Consider the following 19,626-nt stretch of genomic DNA (forward strand, 5'->3'; position numbering starts at 1 on the left):
AGTGCCCCTTTGGCCTGGCATCTTCTGTGGTAATTAACCAAAATGGCCATTTGTTTTGAGTGCCTTGCTGAAGTTCAGGTGATGATTACTGCGCCTAGATGTACCACGCCACAACAACAGGCTCACCCTGGAATCTCCTCCTCACTGCTCTTTCTCCCCTTGCCCTTCTCACAGCCTCTGCTCTGACTCCAGGTCTGAAACAAAGGTATCCTCCAAAGACCAATCCCTTGGCTAATAAGAAACATGTAATTTATGAAACCCAAAGGCATTGTTTTCCTGGGTCACATTTAGTTTCCTTGGGGTTTAGGAGTAGCCCGTCTTCTTTTTGAGCAAAAGGTGTTCACCACGAGGGAGGTCGCTGGCTCAGGGTGGTCCCCAGAGCTGGAATTAGGAGTGTAACACTTGGCAAACCAAGATGTTCAGCATGGAGTGGTGTCATCATCTGGAAAGCATGACCCTGCTGCAAAAACGGGGCTGGTTGCAGAAATAGCACCCCAAAATAAAACACAGAGTAACCAGGGCATCCTGACAAAGAGATGATGGGAGCTGCTTGTGTGCAGAACTGCAGAGTGCTCTCTGGCAGCTCTCCTGGTGGGCAGAGTTACTGCTCTGGAGGAGATTGAACTTCATGCACAAATTAGATGTTCTTGCAGTGCTTGGAGTGCCCTGGGGAAGCAGGTAGGTGTGTTAGGAAGACTGTAACTGTCTTACAGTCTCCGGCATGTGCCAGCCCAGCATGATTTTTTCCCTGCTCCCAAATTAGTCCAAGGCCCCTTGCCTTAACTTCTCCAGTCACTCCTTAAATGTGCATTTCTCCAGCTTCTTCCAGCTGCCCTCTCTTCTTTTCCAAAGTCAGTCATAAGTACCTGTCTCTGCTTCTGGACACACAGGGAGGGACAGGTGCCAGCCCTTTATCAGGGTGGACAAAGAGCAATTGCATCTTTTGATCCTCCCTTCTTGGGAAAATGACGTGTTGCTGATCAGCAAATTCAACAGGGCTTGTCCCAGTTCCTGGGGTAGTGGCTCTTTTTGGTGCCTTGCTTGCCAAATGAGGTCAGTCATAGAATTGCAGACTCATTTTTAGTTGGGGAAGACCTTTAATATCATTGAATCCAGTGGGCAGGTAGTTACCTGGCACAGGGTGACCACTCACAAGCACAGGCTGCTCTTTGTTTGGAGTATGCCTTGGAGCCTGGTGCTGCCATGTTCCTGCTCCCTGGGAGCACTGCCTATCCCACAAAAACCAGCACCCAGCTAGAAGAGAGACCACAGGGCATCTGTGTAAATAAGCCCTGGTGCTGTTGGTCTCACGGTGTGTGTGTGAGCTTTGACTTGGTATGTGGAGGTTGTAATGAAGAAGTTGATTGAATTTCAGGAAACTTGCAGCCTGAAAGGCTCTAGAGAAAAATAAAACTGAGGTTTTTTTCCTTAGGAGGACTCTTTTGGGGGAAAAAAATGAGTTGTTTAGATTGATTGAGATTTTAATTTTGATTTTTCTTTACCACTGGAAGAACTGCTTCTCAAAGGGGTTGGCATAGTTCTAACTTAGCTTTGCAAAAGAGGAAAGGCTTTCATTCCCAGTGTGGACTAGGAGCTTGTCTGTGTATTTTTGCTGCATGAGGGAAAGTGTAGTGTTGGTTGACGTTGGGTTTTGTGGGCAGAACAAAATGATTTGAAAAATGCCATTCTCACTTCAGCAAAAAAACATGACCCCAGCAAGTATGCTGTCACAGCTTCAAAATATGTGGGCCTGTAAGCCTTGGAAAATGAGTTCAGATTGAAATCAGCTGCTGTAGGCCAAGTTCTCCATAGCTGCAGCCGTACCCAGAATGGGCTTTTTTTTTCTGAACAAACCGTGTAATCTTATTTGTCGTCTTTTTGTTTGCACGAAGTCAAATCAAGGCCTTAAAAAAAAAATCAACTTGAAGGAAACAAACTATTCAAACTAGTCGACTGCAGATACTCTTTTTAATAAAGTGATGGTTTCTGTAGGATTTATTCAGTCCTGTCATATGCTTTGTGCTGGCTGGACTTTCCAGGCAGCTGCAACCTGGAGATAAGTTTTCTGTCAGGTTATAGTTGAACTCCTAATTTCAACAATATCTTTGTTTTTCTGATTTAAGCTATTTAAGTGTTAAAAAACTCATTGACCAAATCCCCTCTGTTTGAAGACATCAGAATGGCATCAGAAGTGAGTAATTATTGCCGCCGTGATTTATCGTATTAGCTAGGGTAGCACCTGGCGATCAGCTGAGAGCAGAGCTGCGTTCCCAGGCTGTGCAAACACCCTACCTGCCTCCTTGTTCCGTAAATCAGCCCAGCCCCAGCACTGCCTGGAGGTACATAATGGGCAACAACGTGGTATGTTAATGTGGCATCTTGAATAAGAAGCCCCAGCCAACCTCTGCACATCAGAAAACTGTTCTAAAAGCTGTGCCAAGCGTTTTCGCTTCAGGTGTGCAGCCAAAATGACTCTTGGTCTTCTGAGGCAAATAAGGCTGCCTGGGTTGTGTGTATCTGAGAATCAATGCTTACAGCTTCAGCCTGCAGCATGCTGAACTTGCAGATGAGGGAGTCAGTGAAAGATCAGGATTTGATTTTAATTTCTGAATCAAAAGATAAAAGAAACATGAGAATAACTATCCTATCATTTTACTGATATCCGTGTAGGAAATATTTATATCCACGTAGCTCTGTAGCTCTTCAAACCATGTTAGGCACGTCCCACTGCAGAGAGTCACTGTGCACATGAGGTTATTGTTTGCCTTGAAAATCCTTTGTTGAATTCCTGCTTGATCTGGAGGGGTGTTCTGGATCCAAGATTTTGTCCGAGGATCCTTCTTCACTGTGAAAGCCTCTGCATTTCAGCCCAGTTTCTCCAGTATCAGGACAAAATGATGCATGGTGGAAGTCCCTGTTGCTCTTTCACAGGGATGATTTCTTACTAGCCCCTTTCTCTGCAGCCAGAACCTCTGCCACAACCAGAGGTTCTGTCCAGCCAGAGCCTGCCTGGAGCTGACGTCAGCCTTGCAAAGGACTCTAGCTCCTGTTGAGCCTGATTTTGAAACCCCTGACAAAAAGTATTCCATATTGTCCTCACCAAGGAGTTTCAGATTCCAGATTTTCCAAGGTGGTTTTTATTATTTATTTACTTTTATTTCAATCTCAAGGTGTTAGACAGGCAGACTCAGGGGCTCTCCACAGCATCCACAGTTCTGGTATCCCTGAGCTGCTGGGCATTAGGATGCAGCCTCTCCAGCTCTGACCACGTGCTTGGACAAATAATGGTGTCCAAGTGCTGTGGCTGTTCAGCAGTGACCGGGAAGATGAGCACCTCTGGGAAGCATGAGAAGGACGTGCTAGAACTGCGTGCAAGTGTGCAGCTGCTTCCTTCATGCACGGAGGAAATCAAGTACATGTCCCTGGCATAAAGTCAGAGGAGACTTAACCCCTAAACTCCAGCTATTGGGCTTGGCCTACACCCTTCCTCTCATGCCGTGCCGGTGGCTGTGTTGTTGGAGTGGGACCAGCCACGCTATGGGGGCCTCCTGCCCGCAGGGGGATTCGGCAGCTGTTTGTGAAGCCCCCGGCAGGGGTGGGATATGGTGCAGTCAGCATCTTTGGAGACTGCACAGAGAAAACCTCTTTCCAATCAAACAAGTAGCTCTGGAGGAAAAGAACAGGATCTGAGGGAGAAATGTTCTACTTGCAGCATTTGCACTGAGTTATTTTAGTTTTTATTTATCTTCAAGTCAGGGGTGAGTCAGTCTGGGATGTGGCTCAGACCACCTCATTTGTGAACCTTCAGGGAAGGCAGAGAGCACAGGCTGTGCTCCACTGTGCCTCTTACCAGTGCTTTACAACACACTTTATTTTGCAATTTTTTTAAATCCCTACAAGCTGATGTTATTTTTTTCCCCTTTCCTCTCTCTCTAGTTTTGTATGGAGCTGAACCAGCCGACGCTGCCAAACATCCGCAAGTGGAAGGGCCCTAGAGGATGTTGGAAGGGTGTTGTTTCCGAAAAGCCCTCAGGCCAGCTACACAAGGTACATTAATCCCCAAGTCTGAACTTTGGCTTTGCTTTCTTTTACCCCTTCTAACCAAGGACATATTTTGAATGTTTAAGGCAACACTTTTTGCAAATCCTTTTTGGCAAGGTTTGCATTTATTGTTTTTTAAGCTGACTGTTCCTATAGCTTTTAAAATGACTTATGTTTTGGAAGAATTGTGGCACACTTGCAAGGAGGAAGATGTGTGTGTGTATTTGGTGTGCGTGTATTTGGGGGAGGTGGATAAAAGCAGTACAGGTATATAGACGAAAAGCCACGCATTTTGACAAGGAAAGAGTCCTCAGTTTTTCCCCTCTCAGGCTGCAGTACTTTTGACATTTTTTGTGCTAGTCACCTGAGCTTGCTCCCTGGTGCTGCACTGGCTGGCATTTGGGAGGGCTCCCCATTTTGCTCGTTTGCAAGTGAAGAGCCTGCAGAGGAGCTGTGCAGCTTGCCATCCTCACCTGGAAGAGTTTACCTTGTGTGTTACCCAGAGTCCCCGGCACAGGTGTTTAAAATGCTGTGGACTCCATTTGAAATCTGCACCGTGCTGCACTGTGCTTTTCCCTGCAGCATCTTCTGCTCTGGAAATACATATAAATATATATATATGTACTGCAGGGAGGTACTGATTTATTACGGTGGTGACAGCTGCACCTGCTACCCTTGACAATATTCAAGGTAGGGCTGCACTGGGCTGGACATCACTAACAGTGCCCAAAAGCAGTTTCTCCCAAGGGAAATCTCTCTTTTTCACCCTTAAGTGTGCCAATGAGTTTTCAGAACAGTGTCCTCGTCTAGCTCGAGCCTGTTGTTGCTGAACAGGGTCATTCTCATGGTGCAGTTATTGCAGTGTGGACGTTGTTGTGGGTAGAAGCAGGATCTGAGACCTGTCATGTACCAAGTAGTGCCTGTCAGTACTGGGGCAGTCTTTAACAATTTATTGATCCAGAATGATCTATTCTGAGCCCTGTTGTAACTAAATACGTGCCTGCAGTTGTGTCCTGCTGCTTAGAATCCACATTTTTTTATTTTGACTTTTCCAAATCATGTTGCATGACTGTTAACTGGTTTTGGACTGATGTTTTGGGAGGTGCACCTCCTTTTATTGCCCTTCTGAGAAAAACCCAGGAATGAGGGAAAAATAAACCCAAACAAACCAAAACCCACCACCTGAGCAGCACAAGGATTGTACTCTAGCTAGACAGACACCGAAGGTCAAGAAGGGTCTGGAAAGATACAGTGTCTGAATGTGTCCAAAGTTTAATACAATTCACACTTAATTGCAGTGCAGAGTGCAAATGCCCTTCAGAATATTTTTATTCCTGGCTGGAGTTTTCCTTTGGGATCTCTTGTTAGGCCAGATCATTAAAACACTGAATATAAATAGTTGTGCAAAGTTGTCAAAGTTGTTCTCTCCACTTTTTTTTTTTTTTTACCAAGAATTATTAATAAATGTCTCAGAGCTCCTATGTTAAATTCAGAGTCTTTACTCAGTTCTTTCTTGAGCTATACTTCCAGAGATAACAATGGCAGCTTTGACTACAGGCTGAGTAAATAAAAATGATCTTCCACCTCGTTTTACAGATAGGGATGTAAGGACAAATGGTTCCCAAAATTGTGGGAGAAATGTGCAGCCAAACTAAGAATAGAAGTTTTATCTACTTGACTCTTTCTTCTAGCTGCTTTAACCTGGCTGTGCTGGAGAACCCTCCACTAAGCCAAAAAGTCTCTTCTATTCCTGGGGCTAGTTAGTGAGTCCGTCAGGTTTGGGCACCGTGTACACAAATGCATGAGGTAACACAGTGTAACCCCAGGAATACAGCATCTTTGGCACAAGCTGGTTTTGGGATGCTCTGTAGGGCTAAATAATACAAAATGGTGGATGGTGCTTCCAGCTTGTGCTTCCATGCATTCTGAGCATTCCAACCAGGCAATGACTTTTGACCACCATGTTGATATGAAGTCTGGAGCCTGGAAATAGGCAACAGCTGTTGACAGCAGTTTTATTCTTCCACATCTTTTCCTGGAGGAGCTTTCAGACCTTAGGCTCCTTACTGGTGGTATAATTTTGTCAGTATTTTAAAGGTGAGTTATCAAAGGAGCTACCAAAGAATTTTAACCAACCTTAATCCTTTCAAGGCTCTTGGGAAGTCAGCGGAGCAGTTAACACTTTTTTATTGCAGCTGAAATGGAGAAAACTACTCCTTGCAATGGATTTAAGTATGATTTGCCATGGGAAGTGGGTTTGAATGATGCCAAGGAAAATGGTGTCTGGGTGATGGGAGAAGAGGCTGACAGGCTTTGAATTAGATAGTGCTGCTGGTGCGACCAGCGTAGACAGCTTTCTGAAAATGCCAATTCCACATCATGAAGTAATCAAAAAAAAAGCCTATTCAGGATCACAGAAGCAGAGCTGAAAGGAGCAGAGAGCTGAGCATGAGACATTCCAGCTGGAAAAGAAACAGAGAAATTGACAGGGCTGAGAGGTCTAGATCAGATTTCACACCAAGAGACTGAAGGGGCCTGGATATTTTTAGCTTGTGGGTGAAAAAAGTCTGTGAGATGGTGTCAAGCCTGGGGAGAAGGAACAACTGTGCACAGCATCATCCACTGCAAGCCCTAGCAGTCACCCAGTGAGACCTCAAGGCACCAAGCCCATGGTTAGACGATTAATTGTGGGGGTAAAGAACTACCTCATTACTGACCATGCTCAGAGGTATCCAATGCTGTGCCTGGAGCAGGTGGAAAGGAGGACCATGTCACCCAAACATGCACACAAGAGGCAGCATCCTTCAACCTGCAGTGGTCTTGTACATGTTCTGCCTGTAGGAGATAAACCAGATTATTAAATCCTTGGCTTGACTGGAGCAGTGCTGGATTTAACTGGGTGTCGAATAGCCAGTGTGCAGGTGTGAAGGGGCTGGGAGTAGCAGAGTGATGTGTGTTTCAGCTTGGCACACTCACTCTTCAGTGAAGTCAGTGGAGCTTCCCAGGAAGCATTCCTCCCACATCTGATGGGAGTTTTGGCAAGGGTGAGATGAAGAAGTCTTTCCACTTGTCCTCTATGTTCCACTGATAGCCCAGGAAGCTGTTTCTCCTTTATGCTTGGGCACAGCCAATTGGGCTTCCTGCCCTCAGCAGGCACCATGCCTAGATCTAGATCTAGATCTAGATCTAGGTATAGGTATAGGTATAGGTATAGGTATAGGTATAGGTATAGGTATAGGTATAGGTATAGGTATAGATATGGGGCTACATTTGGGCAGAATGTTTTGTTTTTATGATCTTATGACTGGCATTTCTCTTTGTCTTTTTTAATTCCAGGGAGTTGAATATTCTGGTTTCCTCTGGGATACAACAGCTGGCATTGAGCTGAAAGATGCCTCATCTCAGGAGACTGCACAGACTAATGGCAATGGGAGGCACTCATATCCTCATCCATATCTTGCACATTTCAAGGTAACTGCCACTGTGCCAGTCCAGCCTTGCAGAACTTTTACTAAAAAGAGTTTGGCTAAGATGAAAAGAGATACAGCCTTCTAGGAGATAAAAATTTCCATGAGCCTCTGACCCACCTCATCACTGTCCCATGGCTTGGTTATGGATAGGTGCTTAATGCACCTTAATACATGTGGTAGTTCTTCACAGTCAGTCCTTTCCCTTGCTCCACCCTGGTGCAAGGGAATATTTGAGAACCTGAAGATCAGTGGATCCTCAATAGCATCCACAGCCATTGAGAGTGTGACAGAAGTCACCAGTCAGCTTGTTTGGCTTTTGCCAAATTACCACAGCAAGGGTGAGGTGTGTACCCAGCAGCCTCCAGGCCACAGGGCTGGGATTCTTGTCAGTGCCACAAAGAGGGATAAGTGCAGGGAGAATGGAGATGGATTTTACAGATATACATATATATCCATGAGTATATGAGTGTGTGTATGAGGCACAGTGCTCCAGTGAGACTTGGGCTGGCCTATCTTATGTTGCTGTCACACTTCAGAGTTTCCATTTTAAAGCTTTTTCACTGGGGCCAAACCTATCTAAAAGAACATCATCACTTTTGGAACCAGTCCTTGGGCATATGCTGGAGCAAACATATGAGCAGAGATAGCCCATCTCCACACAGGCTGTGATGAAGGGGTCCAGTATGGGGAACTTGACATCTCTGGTAAGGCTTTGAGAGAAGCATTAATCAAATAATTATTAATGAATAAAGTATTAGTAATTAATTGATTATGCAATTAGGTCCAAGTGATTCCCAGAAGGTAAACAGGAGATTGCAGGGAGCCAACAGCTCCTTTCAAGGTACATTAAGTTTCTTGGTTAGTCTCTGTAACGATGGGGCTAATCACAAGGCAGTAGTAATTAGCCCCTGTAATGACCATGACATTATTTGTAGCTTATTAACAACTGGTTTTGCATAAACTAATTTTCATAAGCAGCTGACTTCTTTCTGCAGCTGTGGTGAAAGGAAGCTGTTTGCTAATGCAAACCAGTTTCCCCAGAACTGAGAGGTTATCAGGTTATTGCAAACAAAGCTGCAAAACGCCTTCCTCCTCTTCCTCCCCACACGGAGACACACCAAGACACACCACGTACACACCAGTGTGAGTCCTACTGCCCCAGATGTACTACTGAAAGTACTGGGAACTGGCACGTGGTTTTGCATTGTGACCTTCCATTCCCTGCATGCATGGCATTGATTTCTCCTCCTTGCTCCCCCAGGTTGGAATGAATGATCTAACTGTGGTTAACCTTCACCTGGCCTTGCCCCCCTCGGCAGGAGACAATACCGGGAAGAACCACGACAGCCACAAACTGGCAGCCTGTGCACAGACTTTGCAGGAGACTCTGAAAGGTAGGGCAGGGGTGTTCCTGCCAGCTATCACATGCACACAATCTAATCCAAAGGAATTTTTAAAAGAGTAAAATTTGTCTCAGTGAGCATTTCAGAAATATCCCTATCAGCCTCACAATTGTGTTTACTCATATTTGTGCGATGCATAGCATGACAAATGTGCTTTTCCCTAGCTTGTTGTTTTACAGTCTTTCCTAATTAACACAAATAGCACAGGAGATCCTACTGGCTTTGACACCATTTTTTCAAATTAAGTTCCTTCTGATTTTATGCTGCTGTAACAGCAAGTTCTGCCAAAGGAAAGAAAAGTCACCAGAGCTGAGAACCTATTTTAAGTGTTTTGTGGAACTAACACCTACCTGATATCAGAGCAAAGCTTAATTATTTTTTTTCTTCCAAGAGAAACAGGTTCTATATATTTAATTTTTGGATAATTGGAAGCTCTTTGGAAAACCCAATGCAAATCTGCAGATGATTGCTAATGAGAAAAGAGACCAAATCCTCCTTAGTACGTGGATGTAATATGCAGAACAGTTTTGTTGATTTCAAATAAGTTGCTCTGGGTTTACACTGGGGTGAAATGACACCAGAATTTAGACCTGAGCCTGAGCAATGTAGTGGGCAGCTGGATTTCTTTACTTCATTCCTATGAATTTGCTTCTTACTTTGAAGCCTGCAAATTATGGTCAATTTCCTGTGAAGCAGAACAAAGCATTTTAGATTCTAAATGTTGCTGCTCTTGTTATAGGAACAGAAAAATCTAGCCCTTCGTTTACCGCTTAAGAAAGATGTGAAAGGGTTGCAAGGTTTTACACGTGATGATTTTCAACTTGGCCCAGTTCAGCAAGGTTGGTCACTTGGAAGCATTAATATCCCTCTTGTATAACTCAAGAGGTATTTGCAGTTTTTCTGCATGTTCTGTTGTTGTTCCTTTTGAGTTGCAGAAGCCAGTCAGAGCTATTTTAAGAGCTACTGATTTAAGTATTTGTCCATGTACTTTAAAATTGCAAAGGATGAAGATAAACAAAAGGATCATTTGTTTAATCCCCAAAGGCTGAACTGAAACATGGGATAAATGTGTAGCTCTTCTGAAGTCAACTGAGTTGCACTTCCACTGCATCTAAATTTAGACTGTTGGTGTTCTCTTTATTTCATGTTTTAATTTTCATATGGCAAGCACGTTACTGGAGCATGCTTGTTCTTGGCTTAGTCTTTCACAAAAAAAGAAATTCAGATTCCTCCAAACTTGTGGGATGCAGGTGTGGTCTCCTAAGCAAATGATAGTGCACACATGTGACTTTGAAGTACTGAATTACCTGAAAAGGAGTTTCATGCTTAAAATTACCAGCATCCTTCAATTTCTTCCAAATCAGTCCACAAAATATGGGCAGTAAGGACTGATTTGTCTGTGGGTACTACAGTAGATTTGAGTTTCTGTTCCTATTTTGCTAACAGATGCCTGTTCTATTACCTTTTATTCTTACCAAGAGGCATGTGAGCATCTGAGGAATATTGTTTGCCACCCACAGCCTCCTGTAACACAGGGCATAGTACCCCACATTTCTCCCATTAGATTGGTGGTCCTGGTTCTTTTTTCCTTCTCATTTTTTCTTTCATTAGTACTGGAGAGACACAGTTGCTGTTGGCTGCTCATAGACAACTCTTTGCAGCAGCCCTTCTGTCTTCTCTCAAGAACTCCACCAGTTTGTCTGCAGTGTGGTGTCCATTGGCAACACACAGATGTTATTCTGGATGCCCTGCTAGTGGATGGACCCAGGGACCAGGGTGCTGGATGGATTGAGAGAGTCCTGAGGAAAAGAATTTGCAAGTGCTGGAGGGTGAAAAGCTGCACATGACCCAGCCACGTGCACTTGCAGCCCAGAAAGTCAGCTTCATCCTGGGCTGCATCAAAAGCAGTGTGGCCAGCAGGGCGAGGGTGGGGATTCTGTCTCTCTAATCTGCTCCCAAGTGACCCCACCTGGAGAGCTGCATCCAGCTCTGGGATCCCCAACATAGGAAGGACATGGACCTGTTGGATCAAGATGGTCTGTGAAGATGATCAGAGGGCTAGAGCACCTCTCCTGTGAAGAGAGGCTAGCTGGAGTTGTTCAGTGTGAAGAAGAGAAGACTTAGGGAACATTTTACAGCAGCCTTCTAGCACCTGAAGGGGGCCTACAAGAAAGCTGAAGAGGGACTTTTTACAAGGACATGTAGTGATGGAACAAGGGGGAATGGCCTTAAACTGAAAGAGGGTAGATTTAGATTAGATATTAGGAAGAAATTTTTTATTGTGAGGGTAGTGAAGCACTGGTACAGGTTTCCCAGAGGAGCTGTGGATGCTCCTCCCTTGCAGTATTCAATGCCAAGTTGGATGGGGCTTTGAGTGACCTGGTCTAATGTAAGGCGTCCCTGGCCATGGCAGGGGGGTTCGAACTAGATGATCTTTAAAGATCCCTTCCAACCCAAACCATTCTGTGATTCTGTGTTACCTTGTCCCATGTGGCTTGGCCATATTCCATGGGTTATCCATGCATCAGGCACTGGGCTTACAAGACTTCTGAGAAATGGTAAGGAATCCTCTTAGCAGCCAATGTAACATCACATCCTTCATATGTGTGTCACTCTGTCCAGAAAGGATTTGGGTGTTTAAGAGTCTGTTTAATTAATGAGGTAAATTATCCAGGGCATGGGAAAATCAGAGTGTGTCCTACAGATGTCCCCTTGGCCTGCCATGAAGCAAAGGAGGGTTTCCTGGTTCCTGCAGAGAGGCAGATTTCAACACTGCAGACTTTCTGCAGGCACTATCAGTCCCTCAGCTGATTGCCTTGGCACACCAGAGCTCAGCCACTGCGGCACAGGGCTGAGTTACGGCTCTGCTTTGCTTTGCTGGCCAAGAGCCACCCACAGGCACTGCCAAAATTCACTGGTGCTTCAGTGAATTTGAAGATGCATTTGCAAACAGACCAGACTTATTTTTCACCTGAGGAGTTCTCCATTGACAAGGACACGGTTGCTTTGGGCCCAGAGGGTGTGAATGTGTGTAGGAGCACTGCTGAGAGGTCATGAACGGGACACATGCCTGGCTGCTGTGGGCTTTATGCCACCATGTCCTAACAGATGGAGGCTCTGGGCCCTTGTGGACAGTACAGTCTGTGTCAGGGACCTTTGCAGCAGAAGATTGGTTGGTAAGAGAGCTCCTGCTGCTCTGTCTCTTGAGGAGGAAGAGGACCAGATTGCATCAGCTGAGGAGCCTCTGGCTCCTGGGGAAAAGGAGAATCAAGCCCCACCAGTCGTAAACTCATTTTCTCCAAAAGAGGAAAATCACAGCACAGCACCAGTAGCATTGTCTTCATTTACTGTTTTTCCCTCCATCTGATTGTGACTACGGGAATCATGATTGCAGTTTTTGATCAGTTATCATTCCTTATTATGAGTAAGGGCATTTCTTCCAGAACTTTTGCTAAGTTTGGCTGAGAGCCATTGGGGCTCATCCATGAGACCCCTGAGAGCTGCAGCTGCTGTGGGCAGCTCTGCTCCCTGCCTCTGCTGGGAGACCCAGGGGTGTCCAGTTAGACAGTCACACACTTGGGAAGATCCAGGCAGGTTCGCTTCCTGCCCTCGCACGGCTGGATGTCTGTCAGGGTCTTGGGAGGCAGACAAGACACGAAACTGCAGGGCTGGCGTGCATGATGTTGTTGTTGCAGGAGCTGGCAGAGGTGGGAGCAGGGCTGAGAGTGAGCCAGGACAGGGGGAAATGAAGTGGTGGTTGTCTGGAGAACTGTTTGCTTGCTCTTCCTTGCTTAGCACAGGGCTGCCTGGTGTATTCCCCACTCTTTTGCAGTCAGAGGAACCCTAGAAGCTCCTGTCAGAGGGGAACTGAAAGCACTCCTTTCTCTCCCCAATGGCAAATTGGGTTTCAGCTTCTTAAACATGCTCCAGCCTATTCTGTCTATCAACTTCACACTTTGTTATGATTTTATGCTTTGTTATTCTGCATGCAAAAGTTTAAATGAGTGAAGAATATAGTGATTCCCTCCCTGGGCAGGGACTCATCTTACCTGCTTCCAGGCACACATCCAAGTGCTGGGTTTTTTATCCTCTGCTATTTCTAATCTGTCCAGAATGGAAAGGTTAAAATTTTCAGTCAGTTAAATTTTCATTTGTAAGTATGGTGGGTTTTTTTCATAGACTTTTCATGTAAAGGAGATAGGCTTGAGGATTTGCTAAAGAAGCATGAGTAGTTCAGGATAAAATAGAATAGATTTTGTGCATAATCAAGATACTGCTGTTAAGATCCCAGCCTCTGTGATTTTTAAACACCAAGGATGTGCTCCAGAGGTTTCTGTAATGGCCTGTTCCCATATAGGGTGGAGATGAAAGCATGGAAGGAGCCAGGTGGTGCCTGGGCCATTAAGCAAGTGTTAGCACTGAAGGACCAAAGTTACATTTCAGGCTTCCTGGTCTTGCCAAGCAAGAGATCTTGCAAGAGATCTTTGTCATGAGATGCATACAAAACCACCAGCTCACAGCAGGCAGGGTCATCCCATTAGGCAAGAACTGATTTTTCTTTTTGGGTTCTGATGGAGCTTAAAATAACTCAGGTTCAGATTCAGGTGTTTTTTTTCCTTCAAAGGTGGGAAGACTGCTATCATGAATGCTTTATAGAAGGATATTTAAACTTCACATTATTTACAATATGATTTGTGTCCTACAAAGGGTAGAGAAACCACAAATAAACAAATTCATTGCCCCTCTGCATCTTAGCAAGCACCATGTTTTGAAGTATTTTTAAGTCATATGCCCTCAGTCTCACTTGCTTTCTTGCCCCTTCCCAGTTCATCTTTCTGGCACTGCAGGACAGGAGTGGAATAGATTTTGTTGAGCTTGTGCTCCCTCTCCTGGATAGCGACTTCTACAGCAACAGCAGAAAATGAGGTTTACCCAGAGCACCAAGTATGGCAGACGATGCCATCTGTCCACCTCATCCCCTCTCACACTTCAATCCCAGGAAAGAAAAAGCTTATAGGCTCTTCATAGTTCACTTTTCTGAAGTCAGCTTTGGGATAATTTTTTTTGTGCATTTGTGCCTCCTTTCACCATCCTTCTCCTTCCCCAGTGCCAAGTAGTGACATGGCAGCATCTCTGGTCAGCTGTCAGCATTCTTCAGCTGTCTTCTCAGATATTTCTGGCAGTGGTTTGAGATGGGCACCGAGGCATGTGCTTTGTCCTCTTATCCCAGGGCACAGCTGGGATGTCTGCATCCACATCTGTGGGGCTAGGAGAGCACACGTTGGGGATTTGAAATTAGGGTCCAGAGTTTCTTTTCTCATTCATTAGGGTTGGAAACAAATTGTAACTGAAGTCATTTTCTGATCCAAGTTGAGCAGTATCCCTTCAGACAGCCAGGCAAAACAAAGTTGCTGTAGTCAGGGAGTGTCCGCATGGTTTCTCAACTCATCTTCTGCCATCAGGCTTGCAGTCTGCTCCTTGGTCCTGTTCCTTGGGATTTCTTAAATACAGGGGTTAGAATGAGCACTGCACTTTTGGGACTGTGGTATATACCAGCATAAGGCTGCATCTTCCTGAGTTCCTCACAAAAGTGTCCTTCACTCTTACAGAAAATCTGTTTTAAAAAATGTCAGCATAGGTTAAAGCCAATAGGTGTTTCTTGTAGAAAAAAAAGAAAAAAAATCTTAAAAAAGCACAGATTTCTAAAAACCTCTGAGACTACAAATGCTTCAAGTTTGTCGCTATAAGGGAATAGCAAGGAAAAGACACCAATATCTGGACTTCAGTAAAGCTTTTGATATTGTCTCTGACTCATCCTTCTGGACAAAATGCCCAGCACACAGCTGGACAACCACATTATGTGATGGGTGAGCAACCAGTTCACAGATCAGGCACAAAAATTACAGTGAATGGGGTGACATCAGGCTGGCATCCGGTCACTAGTGGGGTTCTGCAGGGCTCCATCCTTGGCCCAGTTCTCTTCAACATCTTCAGTAAGGTCTTAGATGTGGGACTTGAAGGAATACTAAGTAAGTTTGAAGACAACACTAAATCGTGGGGAGCTGTCAACTCCCTAGAGGGTAGACAGGTCCTGCAGACACCTCAACATATTAGAGATGTGGGAAATTACCAATCATATAAAGTTTTAACAAGGGCAAGTGCCAAATCCTGCCCCTGGGATAGGGAAGTCCTGGTTATGTGCACAGACTGGGGAATGAGGGGCTGGAGAGCAGCATTGTGGAAAGAGACCTGGGGCTCCTGGTTGATGGCAAGTTGAACGTGAGTCAGCAGTGCCCTGGCAGCCAGGAGGGCCAAGCGTGTCCTGCGGGGCCTCGGGCACAGCATCGCCAGCCAGGCAAGGGAGGGGATTGTCCTGCTTTGCTCTGCACTGGGGCAGTCTCACCTTGAGTGCTGGGGGCAGTTTTGGGTGCCACAACACAAAAAGTACATTAAGCTGTTAGAGAGTTGTCCAAAGGAGGGCCATGAGGATGGTGAAGGGTCTGGAGGAGAAGCCATATGAGGAAGCAGATGAGGTCACTTGATCTGTTCAGCCTGGAGGAGACTGAGGGAAACCTCATTGTGATCTTCAACACCCTCAAGAGGGGAAGAGAAGGGGCAGGTACTATCTCTTCACTTTTTTGTGACCAGTGATGGGACCTGAGGGAATGGCACGAAGCTGAGTTCAGAGGAGGTTTAGGTTGGGTATTAGGAAGAGGCTCCTCACCCAGAGGGTGGTTGGGCACTGAACAGGCTCCCCAGGGAAGTGGTCACAGCACTGAGCCTGACAGAGTTCAAGAAGCGTGTGGACAATGCTCGCAGGCACATGGTGTGACTCTTGGGGTGTCCTGTGCAGGACCAGGAGTTGGACTGATGATCCTCATGGGTCCCTTCCAACTCAGCATTTTCTATGATTCTATGACTCTATAATAAATGAGATAATATTTAAAAACAAGCGTCATATGTGTACTGGCTGGTTTTATTGTCATGAGGAGAATGGCCATGAGTAAATAGTCAGTGAAAAAGGCTTTGAATAGCATTTCTTTCAGGAGTTCAGAGTACCATCACTTTTGTTATTCAGTATTTGTATTTTTCCTCTTTCCATTTATCCTCTTGTACTTCAGTGATGGATGTCCATTCTTCCCATTCTTTTCTATTTTTCTGTTTTCTAGGAGAAAAAGATGTAATAATCCTTGGAGATTTTAACCAGGCCCCAGACAGCAGCGACCATGACATCCTGAGGAAGGAGAAGTTCCACCACCTGGTCCCTTCCAGCACCTTCACCAACATCAGCACAAAGAACCCACAAGGGTCCAAGTCGCTGGATAACATCTGGATCAGCCGGAGCTTGAAAAAGGTTTTCACAGGTAGGGCTGCTTGAGCGAGGCTGTGTAACCCGTAGTTGGGTTGGCATCGTGTGTCCAGTTTGGGCAGTATCACTCAACCTTTTCCCCTGTGATTCTCTTTGATGCAGGCCACTGGGCTGTCGTGCGAGAAGGGCTTACAAACCCATGGATCCCCGATAACTGGTCCTGGGGTGGGGTGGCTTCAGAGCACTGCCCTGTGCTTGCTGAATTTTACCTGGAAAAGGACTGGAACAGGAAGGAGGTGACGCGGAATGGGAACGGGGTGACGGTTGAACGCAACGACTCCCACACCAAGCACGAACGATGACGTGAATTTGAGGGTGCCTCTTCTGCCACCCAGGGAAGGCTCTGGTCGCTCACGACTCCACGGCAGAGCAGGACTGCCTTCCCCTCTCCCTCCTTCCTGCTCTCTTCCCTGCACCTAGAAAGCATCAGCACATGATTTTGGTGGTCCTGGCTTTGTGCCCCTCCTGGACAGTTCTGGATGGAGTCTCATGGCAGCAGAACAATCTGCAACTTTTTCCAGGGACACGGTGGACATTTCCACACCTGGAAATTTGGATGAGAATTGTACAGAAAATAAAGTGTACTTTTAATACTGTACAGGGTTGTTGCTAAAATGCAGCTGAGCAGGGTTTTGCTGTGAGGGGGAGGGGGAGGTGATGGTTATTTTCCTTTGCCTCTTTGTAAATTGAGGTAATAAGAGAGGCCCCAAAAAGAGGGACAAGGTGGACATTCTTGGCAAATTGCAAATGCTGTTCAACACTTGCAAAAACTGCTGGAGCTGGTCCCTTTGTGAGCTGCAGTGAGACCTGAGTGGTCCCTCTGCCCCAGCCTGGAGAGACATCATTCCTCCATAGCCCCTTATAGGCACCCCTCATCCTTTCCTTCCTCCTTCCTTATGCTCCTGACAGGGTCATTGTGCCCCAGAAGAGCTTCCTGGAGCTTGGCTTTGTCTTCTTGTTTGGTGCAACGTTCCGTGTTGGGTTTTCTTCCCACACAATAGTTTTCAGGAGCTGGGAAACCACCAACTTGTCCCTCTGCATAGCCTGGTCCATTTCTCCAGTGCCCTTTGCCTTGCTCCCTTTTGGGGATTTCACAGGAACAGCCCTTATCCTCTGGCCCTGCGGCTGGCATCAGTGAGATGTAGCCACGGGTCTTTGTCTAGGAGCTGGTGTTCTGCGCAGGGCTCTGCATCGGGGAGAAATGGGCTGTGCATCAGTGGGAGGTCTATAGATGAGCCCATTTTCATGTGATCACTGCAGGGGCTGGCCCACATGATGCACCAACCTCTGCCCATTGACTTTTTTAGGGGCTGTCAGTTTCCCCCTCTGGCAGACCAGGCATCCCTTTCCTGAGCCTCACTGCTGCATAAGCCTGATTCTCTCACCACAACAGGGGTTTAAGTACAGCGTGTGGTCGCCATGCATGTGGCAGGGATGGGGGCTGCTGCCAAGGGGGTTTGGGTTCTGTGCGTGTCCTGGGTGGGAGCACTTCAGCCAGCACCCTACCACGGCAGCACTGGGAATGGAGCATTGAAATTGCCACCTACATGAGTTTTTTCATGCAGAAATTAATAACCAGTGACCTAGATGGGAAACGTATCAGGACTTCAGCATCTGCAAAAGAAACAGCTCGAGTGTGAAAGGTGCTGAGCTGCCCACTCACCCAGCACCTGCTGCTCCAGGCTGCAGATGACCACACATTCTGCTGCTGAGTGGAAAGGAAAATTCTGTGGCATGGCTCACTACTCTTGACAGCAATGCCACACCAAAGGAGATGTTGTAACTGAGGGTTTTAGAGCAAAACAGTATCATATTCTTGCAGTATTTTTATTATTTTAACTTTCTGAGATATCACCTCATTTCTAACCACTCAAAAATAACTAATTTTTCAACAACTAAATAAATTCCCATGCAAACACACACAGTTGAACAGCTTTTCTGCCAGTATGCAAGACTAAACCCAGAAAAAGCTGGCATAGCCTGGAGTGACTCTCAGACTGAGGGAGACTTCATGGATGTTTCAAGAGGTTAAATGAATAACTAAGAACCCAGAGCATCAGATCAAAAATGTATCTCTAGTTGCTCAACATTCCCTGTTGAAAATGGGAGGTGCAGGTATTTATCTCTGATCATTAAAGAAAGTAGCAGAAGATCTTGGCTCCAGCTTTCATTCTGGATCCTTGCTGCAGCTTTGTCCTTTTCAAACAGGCACAATTTTGGTGCCCTCTTTTAATTTGACCAGCACCAGATTCCCCAAGAAACTCTCACTGGATAACTGCAAAATCTAGGCGAAGATGCAATAGAATTGCCTTAGTCAAATGAATATTACATGAGGTGAGGGGCAGTAAAATTCCCAAGAGCACACTCACTCTCTTGTACCAGCTAGTGTTTCTCTGCTACAAATACGTTTGGAGGCTGTAATTATTTTATAGCTCTAAAAGTAAAACTTGGAAAGGCCAGATTCCTTTTATTCTGCTGTGGATGTAAGTGCAGAGGCACCAAAGCCTAGAGAAGCACCTGCAGCCTCCTGTGCAGATGACAGTGCTCACAGCTGCAGCAGGGGCCCTTGCTTTGGCTGATGAGTTGTGTGTTGACAGGGGCTGCTGGTGTGGGAAATGAGCTGAGCCTCCTTCATAGCCCATGTGGGAGCTGTAGGGAAAGTTAATGAGGCCAGTCTGTAGCCCAGAGGTTCCTCAGCCCAGTGGAGAGCTCTGGAAAGGTGATTACTTGGTGGATAAAAAGATGCCTTGGGATAAGATGTGAGGAAGAGAGAGGAATTGGATAGGTGGAATTCTGCCTTGCACAGAGCATCTGTATGAGGTATGTGCCTGGTTACTTCATGTTGGCAATCAGCAGTGCCTCACTGTGGTCTCACTGGTTTTAAAAAGCTTGCTTTGTTTGCTTTTTGTGGCATCCTTGTAGGAGGATGAGATGGCTGTGAGTCTGATGGATTTTGGAGTTCCCAAGAACATCTGTCATGTTATGGTTGTTCAAAAGCTGAAGCGGTGGCTGTGTTCCTGCTGCCCCTGCGGGAACAAACCTGAATAGCAATTTTATTTCAAGATGCTCCTAGTGGAAGCTCTGCTGGCCCAGCTTGCTGGAACTTTAATGCCCAGGCAGTACCAAGGAAGGCAGCAACTGGGGGGGTATAGAAGCAGTGAGCCTTTCTTACAGAAGGCTGGGTACACCTTACGCATCTTGGGGTCTCTTCAGGAGCCCAAATTTTCTGAGGCAGGGTCCTGCTTCATTCACCAATGGCTACAGACTGATTTGGTCCAGGTTTAATTTTTTGTAAGGCCTGTGCAAAGTGAAGGTTGTTGGAGCTTTTCCCTGCCCACTGCAC

At 45.9% G+C, this 19,626-nt stretch overlaps 1 protein-coding gene across 1 annotated transcript in view; it reads left to right on the forward strand.

The window, feature by feature from the left end:
- The window catches only part of EEPD1 (endonuclease/exonuclease/phosphatase family domain containing 1), a 63,009-nt gene extending 46,128 nt beyond the window's left edge, over nt 1-16,881 (forward strand). Inside the window, exons 3-7 of the mRNA XM_069007613.1 lie at nt 3,937-4,047; nt 7,378-7,512; nt 8,773-8,905; nt 16,084-16,278; nt 16,386-16,881. Coding sequence (XP_068863714.1) covers nt 3,937-4,047; nt 7,378-7,512; nt 8,773-8,905; nt 16,084-16,278; nt 16,386-16,585 — 774 coding nt within the window. The 3' untranslated portion in view covers nt 16,586-16,881. The remainder of the gene's footprint in view (nt 1-3,936; nt 4,048-7,377; nt 7,513-8,772; nt 8,906-16,083; nt 16,279-16,385) is intronic.
- Nucleotides 16,882-19,626: the final 2,745 nt, after the last annotated feature.

This window comes from Aphelocoma coerulescens, chromosome 2 (genome assembly GCF_041296385.1).
Source record: "Aphelocoma coerulescens isolate FSJ_1873_10779 chromosome 2, UR_Acoe_1.0, whole genome shotgun sequence".
Lineage (NCBI taxonomy): Eukaryota > Metazoa > Chordata > Aves > Passeriformes > Corvidae > Aphelocoma > Aphelocoma coerulescens.